Here is an 11657-nt window from a genome sequence, read left to right on the forward strand (position 1 = left end):
CGGGGCGGGCCGGGGCGGGCCGGGGCCGGCGCAGGGCGGAGCGGCGGCGGGGCCTCGGGCGGCGGTGGCGGATGGCGGAGCCGCGGTGGCGGGGCGCGGAGCCGCTGTGGCGGACGCCGCCGGGCCGCCTGGCCCCGCCGCACATCTACCGCATGGCGGGGGCGCTGGGCGCCGAGCTGCGCCGCCTCTCCGGCCGTTTCGGGCCCGAGGCCGTGGCCGGGCTGGTGCCGCCCGTCGTGCGGCTGCTGGAGCTGCTGGAGGCGCTGGTGGCCCCGACGGGCGCCGAGGGGGAGGCGGCGGCGGCCGGGCGGCAGGACGCGGAGGTGAGTGGGGTGGGGGGCTCGTCCCACCCTGCTTCCCTCGGGGGACCCCTGCGGGGTGGCGCTGACCCACGCTGGTCCTCGCAGGAGTCCCCGTGGGGCTCTGAGCCGGCTGTCACCATCCCCCGGGACCCGGAGCAGCGGCTGTGGGAGGCCGAGCACCGGGAGCGAGCCTTGCGCGGTCGCCTGGCCCATCTGGAGGAACAGAACCGGCAGCTCCTGGGGCAGCTTGCGGAGAGCCAGTCCCAGGAAGGTGGGTGTCTGGGTGGGTGTGGGGTCCCCTGATGGGAGAGCGGCAGGCTGGGTGCAGGTCTGAACCTGCTCCTCTGTGTTGCCCAGCCCTGGAGACCTGTCCTACCGCAGAGCAGGAGCGTTGCTTTGTTTTGCAAGCCACCGGCACGCCAAACCCCCAGAGCACTCCCTGAGCTTCCAGGAGGGTAGCGGAGGCAGACACAGGGTGCAGGCTGCTGTTGACCAGCAGAAGGGTGCATCGAGCACAGCCTAAAGGTCACCGTTCCCCGCTCTGCACTGTTCCTACCCTGCTATCTACCAGGAACATCAGAGTTTGGCTTTGCAGAAGCAGTAAGGAGCCTTTGGGGACAGACTTCTAGCAGGGCCTGTTGCGATAGGACAAGGGGTGATTGTTTTAAACTAAAAGGGTAGATCTAGGCTAGAGATAAGGAAGAAATTTTTCACGATGAGGGTGGTGAAACCCTGGCCCAGGTTGCCCAGAGAGGTGGTCAATGCCCCATCCCTGGAAACATTCCAGGTCAGGTTGGACGGGGCTCTGAGCGACCCTAATCTAATTGAAGATGCCCCTGCTCACTGCAGGGGGTTGGACTAGATGGCCTTGAAAGGTCCCTTCCAACCCCAACTATTCTGTAATTCTATAACCTCATAGTGGTGTGGAGTTAGGGGAGTTCTTTGGTCCTGGGGCCACTCACGCCTGTCCCCCCCCATGTCTGGGCTCAGATAACATGGCGCGGAAGGAGCGGGAGGTGATGCTGCGGCTGAAGGAGGTGGTGGACAAGCAGAGGGATGAGCTTCGTGCCCAGGCCCACGAGATAGTCTGCAAGAGCAGAGACACGGAGGCGGTGAGCATGTGGGAGCTGGTGGGTGTGGTGTGTGAAGGGCCTGGGGACCTGCTCTCATGTCACCTCGCCCTGGGGCTGTCGGTGCGGCCGGTGAGCCTGCTGGGGCAGATGCCTTTCCCGTGGCACTGAGGTCCCTGGGTGGGAGCACAGAGCTGCCGCTGTGCCTCACACTCGACTGCCCTGGGCCCTCCAGCTGCAGGAGCAACTGCATCGCTTCATGGCCATGAACGAGGACCTGCGTCACAAGGTGGCCGTGGTGCAGGCGCAGCTCAAGAGCGCGCTGGAGAAGAAGTCGGACCTGGAGGCCGCCATGCTGCAAACCCAGAGGGAAATGAGCAGGAGGAGCAGGATCACCTCTGAGATCCTGCAGCCAAAGCCCAGCCTGGTGAGTCCAAGCCCGCGGCCCCACTGCTACAGGGCATCCCTAACACTGATCCGACTTTCCTGTCCCTGCACGGGGCTCCTGGCACGCCCGGACCCGCCAGCTGCCAGCAGGGCACGGCGGCTCGAGGAAGCCCCGCTGCTGAAAATTGAACAGTGCGGTGCCTGCGATGCCCGTAACACCTCGTCTGTTGGTAGGGGTGGAGGCAGGAGGGAGCGAGGCGAGGTGATGGGAGGGAAAACCGGGTGGCACTCGGAGGATGAGGAAGGTTTGCCACATGTGGCGATGGGTGGTGGGTGCTGGCTGAGCTGGGGAGCTGCTGCGGTCCGTGGAGCGCTGCAGCGGCTCCAGGCTAGTGAACTCATTCCTGGGACTTTTTCATCTCTGCCTGTATGTGGCAACCAGCCTTTTGGGGGGGGCTTCGGGGTCTCCGCTCGCCTGCTGACTCTCCGTCCGCCCAGGAAGGAGCACTGTCGCCCGCAGAGGAGCCGCAGCACCAGGACACGGACGCGGGCAGGAGCCCTGCTCACTGCTGCTTCTCCAAGGAAGAGCTGCAGCAGATCCTGCAAGAGCGGAACGAGCTCAAGACCAACCTGTTCCTGGTGCAGGAGGAGCTGGCTTATTACCAGCGGTGAGTCCTGCCGCAGCGGCGTGGGGCAGCGAGCAGGATCCCTCCTGTCCCTGCAGCCACCCGTGGCCCATCGGAGGCCGTTCCTGGTGCAGTCGCAGAGGATTTCTTTGCCAGGCGCTTGGTTAACTGGTCGGCTGCTTTTTGGCAGGGAGCTGCTGAATGAAGAGAGAGTTCCTGGTTTCTTCTTGGATGCAATGAAGTCGACTATCAAAAGACAGAGGAAAAAAATCAGAGCGAAAATGCTAGGAACGGCGGAGGAGTCGGCGAGCAGGTGAGTCCTGCTCACCAGGAGGGAGGACGGCTCCGTGCAGGGTGGATGCCGGCTGGTGGGCTCCGGTGTTTCCGTGTGGTGCGACACCCTGGGAGGGAACTCCCCCAAGCGGAGAGCTGCCTCCTCCCTGCCTCCCTCCAGAGATCAAAGGTTTATTGTCTGCAGTGGATGTCTTGCTCTGGCTTAGCCCCTCGAGTGTGGCAGGGGCCGGGCTCTTCTCGCTGCCACTCGTATGTCCCTGTCACCAGTCACACACGGCCTGGCCAAATGCCACTCGTCCCTGCGTGGGTGTGGCAAAAGGGAGGTGAGGTGGTGGCACTGGGACCGCCGGACGAGGCAGGCTGGTCCGTGCGCTGTACGGTTGGAGGCTGTCCAGCGGAGAGCCTTGGAAGATGACGGTAGAGATGTTCGCTGGAGGCTCCGCAAGATGTTCATGGGCAGCGCTGGCTCCGACAGACTTCTCACGATGGGGCGGGGAGGACCCTGCCGGGCACCAGCCCCGGCTCTGCCTGTCTTCTGGTGGTGGGGGGCGAAGCCTGCGCTAAAGCTGCTGTATGGCACGGGGGGAGCTGGATCTCACCGGCTTTTAGGAGCTTTAATAAACTTCTGAATGGGGCTGAGCTCTTCTGTGCTACTGAAACCTGCTGCTCGCTTGTCCGGGGGTCTCTGCTGGCCGTGGCGGGGTCGGGGGTGTTGGGTCCTGCCTGCTCGCCTCCCTGCCTGGCGAGGACAGCCCCTGCTGTATGAGTGCTGCCCTGCGGTCACCTCTCATGTGTCACTGTCACCTCCCTCCCCTGCGAGGCCAGGCTGTCACCTGCCTCGGCGCCTGGCTGTCACCCACCGCAGCCCCGAGCCGCGGCCCGTGGTGCCGGTTGTCAGGCCGTTCCCCTGGAGAAACGTGCACTTGCCGAGTGGGGTGAGGTGCCTAAAAACTTTATTGCTGTGGCAACCGGTGACACACCGTCTGCTGACCATGCGCGGGGGTTCGAAGCCAGTGTCTGGAGAGCCTTGTGGCTTAAGATCACCGAGCCCGGGCTGGACTTGCCATGAAATGCGGCTGTGTCTGGGACATGAGCATTGCTACAGCTGGCTCTGCCTTTGTGGCAGGTCCCAGGCTGACGGTGACTGTGGGGACAGCAGCTCCGGTCCTTGTCCCCTGGGCTCTGCGGGGGACACTGCTCAGCTCGCGAGGGAGCCCCAGGGTGGCTCAGGCACTCGTTCGTGCTGAGCCTGTGACTCAGTGCAGGTTTTTCCCCTGCTCCTTTTTGCTGCAGCGATGAAGATGAGGGCTCCTGGCTCCCGGCTCGTGGCACAGACTGTGTGGATGCTCAGCCTCCCGAATCCAAAATTAGGAGCTTGTAAGTTTGCTCCCACGCTCCGGTGCTGCTGGGGACGGGCGGTTCTGCCGGCAGAGAGGAGATTTGGGGCTCGGCTGTGGGGCTGGTGCCCACTGAGCTTGGTGCCTACTCTGCTGGGTACGACGGGGACGGAGCCGGGCTGCCCAGCGTGGGGCCGGCAGGGGTGCTGCCGCAGGAGGGGGTCGCTTGGCTGTGGGGGCACCTGCCTTGTCGTGCCTTGTGCCGCACGCTCCCAGGAGCCCGCAGCCGGGCTGCGTCCCGCCGCCACCAAACGCGGAGGGAGGCTGGGATCCGGCTGCTTGCCTGGGAAGGCTCTTCTCCCCCGCAGCCGTTATCTGCTCTCTCTGCAGCTTTGGGCTGTGGTATCAGGACAGCAGCAACGACCTCCCCACATCCAGCTGCTCCGGAGCCTGGGAAATCATCGACTCGCTGGACACGCAGCTGGAGCTGGAGGGAGAGTGCGAGCCGGGGGCCAGCTCCCCTGGCAGAGCCCCGCCGCCCCTCTGACCCCGCCTGAGCGGGAGCCGGGTCTGCCCTCGCAGCAGCGCTTCCCGGCGTCTTCGCGAGCGGCTCGGCAGCGCCGGCCGCTCCCCCGTGCTGTGGCGAGGGCAAAGCCGCAGCGTGGGCAGCGTTCCTCCAGCCCCGCTGGGACGCTCGGCCGGGGGGGCTGGCCTGGCACGGGATGGCTCGGCACCTCTGGGCATCTCTGTCCGTCAGCTACCCTTTTGTCGTGCCCGTGGCTTCACTACGGGGGTCCTGCACAGCCGTGCCCCTGCTCCCCGCTCCTTTGTGCCGCTCAGCGCGGCGGGGGTCTGCACCCGCTTCCCGCTGCCGCTCCCCCAAGGGCTTTTCCCATCCGCTAGTGGCTTTTTCCACCACACACCTCTGCTCACAGCCCAGGATCCCCTCACCGGATCCGGCCCTGCGGGGGTGTTTTGCTTCACCCCTTTCCTCTCTATCCTCCCCCCATCCCTGCAATGTGAAGGGCAAGTCGGGGTGCCTGGGCCGGCCGGCAGCGCTGTCCCAGGGTCACCGCAGGGCTGGGAGGGGCTGAGCATGCTGCACCGGCGGTCCGGGTGCTCCCGCGGCTGGGGGCAGTCAGGATCAGCGCCACGGGTGCCACTCCTGCACTTTTCAGGCGTGGGGTGAATCGATTTTGTACTGGGACCTCTTTCCGCCACGGCTGGAAGCTCTAAGACTGGAACAATCCTCATGTTCACGGGGGCGAGTCGCTCCTGTCGGGTCAGGTACTTTCTAGCTCCAGAACTGGAGTCGGAAATAAATCAGCCTTGCGTTTCTCCTCCGAGGTACCCGCTGCAGCCTCCGCTCTCTCCTTGCTGGGGACGCGCTGGGGGATGCTGCCGGGCCTTGGCCGCCGTTCTCCAGCGTCGCCGACGCTTTTCACGCGCCGACGCAGAGGGCTGCGGCCGGCTGCGCTGCGCCCGACCCGGAGCCCCTTTCGGGGGTCAGTTACGATGGGGAGCGGGGCTACGGGGGCCGCAGCGCTGGGCGCGATGGAGTTAAGTCCTGCATGGCGGGGGGAGCAGCGTGCTTCCAGCCCGGGCCTCCCCCCCGGCCGAGCCCCCCTTGGGTAGGAAAAAGGTGTTTCCTGTGCATCTGCTGACACGAAGCTCCTGGGGAGACGGCGAGGTGGGATGGCGGCCAGCAGCGGTGCAAAGGCCAGCCTGGGGCATGCCGTGTCCCCGTGGGGGGCATGGGGACCCCACCTCAGCCCCTGCCAGGGGCTGGCAGCGCTGTGGGGCAGGGGGAGGCAGCGGACGCCTGGCGTGAGTTGTGGGGACGTTGGCTAAAACAGCCTAGTGGGGCGATGGAGGATGGCACGGGGGGAGCGGGACGACCGCAGGTGAGGTGTTCGGGCAGGCACCAGCCCCTGCGTGGCTGCGCCGAGCCCCTGGACGCCCATTTCTGCTGCCAGGGTGGCCGCGAGGGCCAAAAATAGCCCGTGCAGCGGCATTCCCTGCCTTCCCGTCCCCGCCGCACCCCTGACGTCTGGATCGGGGCGCCTCCTCCCACGTTTCCTCAGGAAGAAGCCCAAGGCTGGCCGGAGGAAGAGGCCGCACCGTGGGAGGGACAGGACAGACGGACGCCGCCGCGGGGCTGGGGAGCTGCCGGGACTTGGGCCCTCGCACCCCGCCGGGATGGGGAGCGCCCGGCCCATACTCTGCCTCCAGCTGTGGCTGTGGGTGCAGAGCTCGGCCCAGGAGCTCGACCCCAACGGCAGGAACGTCTGCAGGTAGCTGCTGCGGGGGTCCCCGCTTCTGCCCCTCCGTCTCCCGAGGCCTCTCAGCAGCCCCAGGGGGTTATCGTCCGTCTGTCCTTCCGTGGTGGAGATCCGTAGCCTGGCGTGTCGTGCGCGCGGAGGCCGGGATGATGCTGGGGAGCGTGGTTGGGGCATGCACAGGCATTTGGGGAGCCCGGATCCCTTCTCCGGGGGTTATTTCTCATGCACTTGCAGCACACGGGGCAACGAGGGGATGCAGGAGCGTTGGCAAAACTTTCATGGTGCAGTGGGTGGGAAGCGCAGGCGTAGCAGACCCCGAAGGGCTTTTGGAGCTGACGTCCCCTCTGCTTTGCTGCTGCGTTGCCTCTCCCGTTGGTCTCGCCATCAATGGCAGCGCCTTTCGTTGCCTTCGCTTTGGTGCCTTTTCTCTGAGCTGCCAGCGAAGCTTTGAGCCGCTCCCAGAGCATTGGGAACCCGGCACGGGCTCCGTAGCGGCAGTCCCGGCAGAGCCGGGCAGGCCTGCCCCGCTGCCCGCTTGGGCTGCAGCCTCTTAAATTTCCTTCTATTTTGCTGGTTTCCTTCCGGAGCGATGCCCCCGGGGCCGCACCGCCTCCCCGCCCGCCGGGCCCAGCTGGGGCAAGTGCCCGCGTTCGCTTCGCCTTAGCCGAAGCCGCGTGTGAACCCGTGCCGGCCCCAGCACCCCCCGCCCTGGCTGACGGCCCCCGGGTCTCTCCCGCAGGCTCCCCACCGGTCCGGCGTGCTGCCCCGGCTGGAAGCAGGAAGGGCGGGAGTGCACGGCCGGTGAGTGGTGGATGGCGACGAAGCCCAAAGCGCGGTCCCCGCGCTCGGCCGGGTGGCTCCTCCGTGGCGCTGGGTGTCGGGGGGAAGCCCTACGGCTCTCTCTGAGTAGCGGCGCTGGGGTCCTGCGCCACGGGGAGCCCCAAACGTCTGCCGAGCAAGCTGCTGACGGTGCTGCGGCTCGGCCGGAGGTGTGGAGCGGGAAGTGGGACGGCGGCTTCCGCGGGAAGGCCGCCTCGGCGGGAGGCGGCGGGTGGTCCTTCAGCGGGGTGTGAGCCCCGGGGGCCCATCGCGCGCTGACCTGCCCGCCCTGCTGCCCACAGCGCTGTGCGAGGGGGAGGACGCCTGCGGGGCGGACGAGGTCTGCGTGAGACCCGGGGTTTGCCTCTGCAAACCCGGCTACTTTGGAGCAGACTGCAGCTCTCGTGAGTATTTCCCCAGGGCTCAGCCCTCACCATCCCTTTTGCCAGCCTCGGGGGGCTTCTGGGCTTCCCCGTGACCCCCCCAGCCCCCATCCTCACCATCTCCTTGCCCTCGCAGGCTGCCCCGAGCAGTACTGGGGCCCCGACTGCAAGCGGAGCTGCGCATGCCACCCCAACGGGCGCTGCGACGCGGCGAGCGGGCGCTGCACCTGCGACCCCAACCACTGGGGAGGGCTCTGCCAGTTCCCCTGCCAGTGCGGCCCCCACGGCCGCTGCGACCCCCTCACCGGTGCCTGCCGCTGCGAGCCGGGCTGGTGGGCTCCCACCTGCAAGAAGCAATGTCAGTGTAACCCCGCCAGCTCCCACTGCGACCCCTTCACCGGCCACTGCCGCTGCCTGCCGGGCTGGTGGGGCAGGAGGTGCAGCTTCAAATGCTCCTGCAACCTCTCGCCCTGTGCCCAGGAGACGGGCAAGTGCGAATGCAAAGCCGGGTTTTGGGGGCCGGCGTGCCAGCGGCGCTGCGACTGCTTGCACGGCTCCTGCAGCCCCCTCAGCGGGCACTGCAGCTGCAGCCCTGGCTACCAGGGCAGGAGCTGCCGGGACCCCTGTCCGGCAGGGAAATACGGGTCTCAGTGCGTGCACAGGTGAGCTGGGGGCAGCCGGGGGGTCTTGCAGGTACCTGGGGGCAGCCGGGGGGTCTTGCAGGTACCTAGGGGCAGCAACCAGACCTTGGCGGGGGAAAATCGTCGCAGTCGTGTCTGTCCTTTTGGCTGGAGACCTGGCTGGGGGTTTTGAGCAGCCCTGGCTGGATGCAGTACCGGTGTTGTCCCGAGAAAAGCATCCCAGTAATGCCACGAGAAAGAACTGGTGTCATCCCAAAATCCGGTCATCCTCAGTACCGCTCCCCAGGGCGATAAAGCAGCGTCTCTCCCTGCTCGCCTCCTGCCCTGCCACCACTACAGCGCACTGAGTGCTGTAGAGTATTTCCCCGTGATCCAAACCGATGCTGAATGTCAGCGTGGGGCGAAACCTGAGTTTCGGGGGGGGCTGGGGGTGAGTGTCAAGACCTCACGGCCCTTCTGCCCACGCAGCTGTGGGAGCTGCAAGCGCAGCCAGCCCTGCTCTCCCGTGGATGGCTTCTGCCTGGCCTGCCAGCCCGGCTGGAACGGGACCCTCTGCAAGGAGCCCTGCGCGCCCGGCTTCCACGGCGAGGGCTGCCTGCGGCTGTGTCCCCACTGCCGGCATGGGGAGGTCTGCGATCCAGAGACCGGGTCCTGCCCGCACTGCGAGCCCGGCTGGATGGGTCCCAGGTACGCTCAGGATCAGGCCACCGGTCCTCGCGAGGGGTCCCTGCACCAGGGTGCAGTGGGCTGATGCTTTGCACTCTTTGTCGGCAGCTGCAACAGCTCCTGCCCCACGGGCACCTTCGGCGACGGATGCCAGCTCCTCTGCCCCGAGTGCGTTGCGGGGAGCTGCGACCCCATCTCGGGAGCGTGCGTCTGCCAGGCGGGCTACTGGGGAGCCAGGTAACACCGGGAGCGGGGCAGCGCCGGGGACCCGCTCTCCCCGGGAGCATTTCACTCCTTCCCTCTCTCTTCCAGCTGCAACGACACCTGCCCAGAGGGGTATTTTGGAGTGAACTGTTCCTCGCCCTGTCAGTGCTCCCGGGGGACCTGCCACCCCGTGCGGGGGGACTGCGTGTTGAGTAAGAGCAGCCACAAATTTGTCCCCGGGCAAAGGGACTGTAACGTCCTTGCTGGGGACGGCTACACTGGGAGGCTGCGATGCAGCCGGGTCCTGCCTGGTGCCTCCTGGCCCCGCTGCAGGTCGCCGGCTCCTGTGCTCGCGTGTGGGGTGGCTCTACCGGCTCGGCAGCCACAGGACACGCTGGACCCAGCTCATCTTCTCTGCACAGGTTTTAAGGACCACGGGGCCCTTGCAGCCGCCATCCTCGTGCCTCTCCTGCTGCTGCTGCTCTGCGTCGCCTGCTGTTGCTGCGGAGCCGCCCCAGCAGATGCTAGAGACAGGTATTTTTTTTGTGTCTTGCAACCTTTGATGCATAACCCTGTCTCCCTCATCCCTTCATGCCCGTCTCCCCTGCGCAGGGCGGCCGTGGCGGATGATGATGTGCTGGCCAGGATGAAGCACCACGTGCGGGGCGTGCTGGCAAACCTCAGCGCTATGATGCCTTGCTTTTCCCTGGGTGGCTACAAACTTCCCAAAGTTACAGGTAAAAAAAGCAGCACCACCAGAAGCCCTTCCAGGCTGTCACCCCCTCCCCACGCTCTCTGCATCGTCACCATTTGGGGGGTGATGCATCCAGCCTGCACCCCCCTCACCCTGTGGCATGTCTTAGGGCAGGTGTTGCTCTCCTGCCCCAGCCCTGAGCACCCCGGGGTGCCCGAGCTCAGCTGGGTGTCTTCTCCTCCCCAGTTTCCCACCACGACACAGAAATCCCCTTCAACCCCAGCTTCATCGAGCCACCGTCGGCTGCGTGGGTCTCAGACAGCTCCTTCTCCTCCTCCTTCGACACTGACAACGAGGGACCTGAGTACTCTGTCCCTCCTAGAGAAGGTGACATCTATGGCGGCTCCTCCCCAGCCACCCACAGCCCTTCTGGGCTGCGCGGGATCAATCCTGCCCTGTTACCAGCCTTGGGTGTCCCAGGGACAGGTTCTGGGCACAGGCAGCAACTATTTTCATAACCTCATTTTCCTGTCTGCAGGGACACACTGGGGCCGTGCTTGGCCTCATGTGATGGGACGTGCCCAGTATGGGCAGCCCCATTTCACAACCTCTTCCCAGGGACAATCCTATTGCATCAGCCCCTGTCCCCATGTCCCTGAGTGTGTCCCTGAGCAGGGGGTAACTCTGGCAGCCCTAACCCTCGTCCCCTTCTCTCACAGGCATCCCACTGCTGGGGGGGGCCGAGCTGCAGGACGGGACGTGTCCCCCCAGCGAGGCGCTCCCGGACCCGTCTGCCTTTGACTCGGAGGATGTCTCGCAGCCCTTCGCCATCCCCCGCACCTCCAGCATTGCCAAGGCCAAGCGGCCCTCCGTGTCCTTTGCCGAGGGGACGAAATTTGGAGCGGCAGAGACTCCCAGCCCCGGGCGTAAGCCCAAGACCCCATGGGGCCCATCCAAGCTGTCCTCACCACTGGGGGACACGGCGGCTGAGTCCCCCACTGAACGGCCAGCCAGTGATTGCTACGAGAGCCCAGAGCCTCTCGGCAAGGTGGAGGAAAGCCACCGGCCATCGCCCCGGGCCACCCCAGGGGGACGCCGGCAGGTGGTCTCCAGCACCAGGCACGTGGCCCAGAGAGTGGAGGCTCTTGAAGCAGCTGCAAAATCCAGCAGCTGGGAGACAAAGGGGAAGGAGCCCAACGTCACCACCATCTACATGATGGTGGGAACGGCTGGGCAGGACCCCAAGGTGGAGGGGGGTGGCGAGGGACCAGTCCAGGCTGTGCTCAAGCGGCTGGGCAGCTTACAGAGGGGCAAGTGGGCTGCAAAGGAGGAGACCAAGGTGAGGAGGAGCATCGAGGCCATCCAGAAACCGCCCCGCCGGGCCCTGGCGCAGCACAGAGACTCAGTGAATAGCTGCAAGCAGAGGGAGAGCATCCCAGGGGCTCCTGCTGAGCCATCCCCTGGCAAACAACAGCATCTCCCTGGGAAGAGGCAGTCCTTCCTTCTCGCATCTCCCTCACCAAAAAGCACCAAGGCCCAGGATGGGGCTGGTGATGCCCTGGGTGCCATAGAGAAGGGCAAAAGCCCTGAGTTAGTCCTCAGCCTTGAAATGAAGGGACAGGCTGCCCCGGAGGAAGAGCCAAAATATGAGAATGTGACCAGCAGCAGTGCCGATTCACCCCCTGGTCCTGCTGTGGAGCTGCCGGCCACCCCCATGGCCACCTGAGTCACCACTGCCTGGGCTGAGGCAACGGGAGCCCAGGAGGCCCCTCCAAACCCAGCGTGAGGGCAGTCAAGGTCCCCCTCGGAGCTGTGAACCGGACACTGATCAAGCCTTCCCACTGACCCCCTTTCCTCTCTACCGTGTTGCCGGTGTGGACCCTCGCTGGCCGGCACAGCCGGCAGGACCAGCGATGCTGAGAGCTGCAGCGCTGGCAGCCCCATGGAGCTGC

The 11657-nt window shown here is 65.9% G+C and overlaps 2 protein-coding genes across 2 annotated transcripts; both read left to right on the plus strand.

Annotated features, from left to right (window-relative positions):
* Positions 1-71: 71 nt before the first annotated feature.
* RILP (Rab interacting lysosomal protein) lies at positions 72-4563 on the plus strand (the record flags this gene model as incomplete). The annotated part of the gene is made up of 8 exons (XM_082008632.1): positions 72-323; positions 408-573; positions 1293-1414; positions 1608-1799; positions 2258-2427; positions 2576-2698; positions 3973-4056; positions 4407-4563. The coding sequence occupies 8 exons, from the start codon at positions 72-74 to the stop codon at positions 4561-4563; spliced, it is 1266 nt and encodes a 421-aa protein (XP_081864758.1).
* A 1652-nt stretch (positions 4564-6215) lies between these two features.
* On the plus strand, positions 6216-11431 carry SCARF1 (scavenger receptor class F member 1; the record flags this gene model as incomplete). Its single annotated transcript, XM_082008688.1, has 11 exons — positions 6216-6310; positions 7038-7099; positions 7420-7521; positions 7637-8162; positions 8610-8828; positions 8916-9044; positions 9120-9223; positions 9434-9545; positions 9624-9748; positions 9952-10092; positions 10425-11431. 11 exons carry the CDS (start codon positions 6216-6218, stop codon positions 11429-11431), a joined length of 2622 nt encoding a protein of 873 aa, XP_081864814.1.
* Positions 11432-11657: the final 226 nt, after the last annotated feature.

This window comes from Phaethon aethereus, assembly GCF_964289735.1.
Source record: "Phaethon aethereus genome assembly, chromosome: 19".
In the NCBI taxonomy this organism is placed as follows: Eukaryota; Metazoa; Chordata; class Aves; order Phaethontiformes; family Phaethontidae; genus Phaethon; species Phaethon aethereus.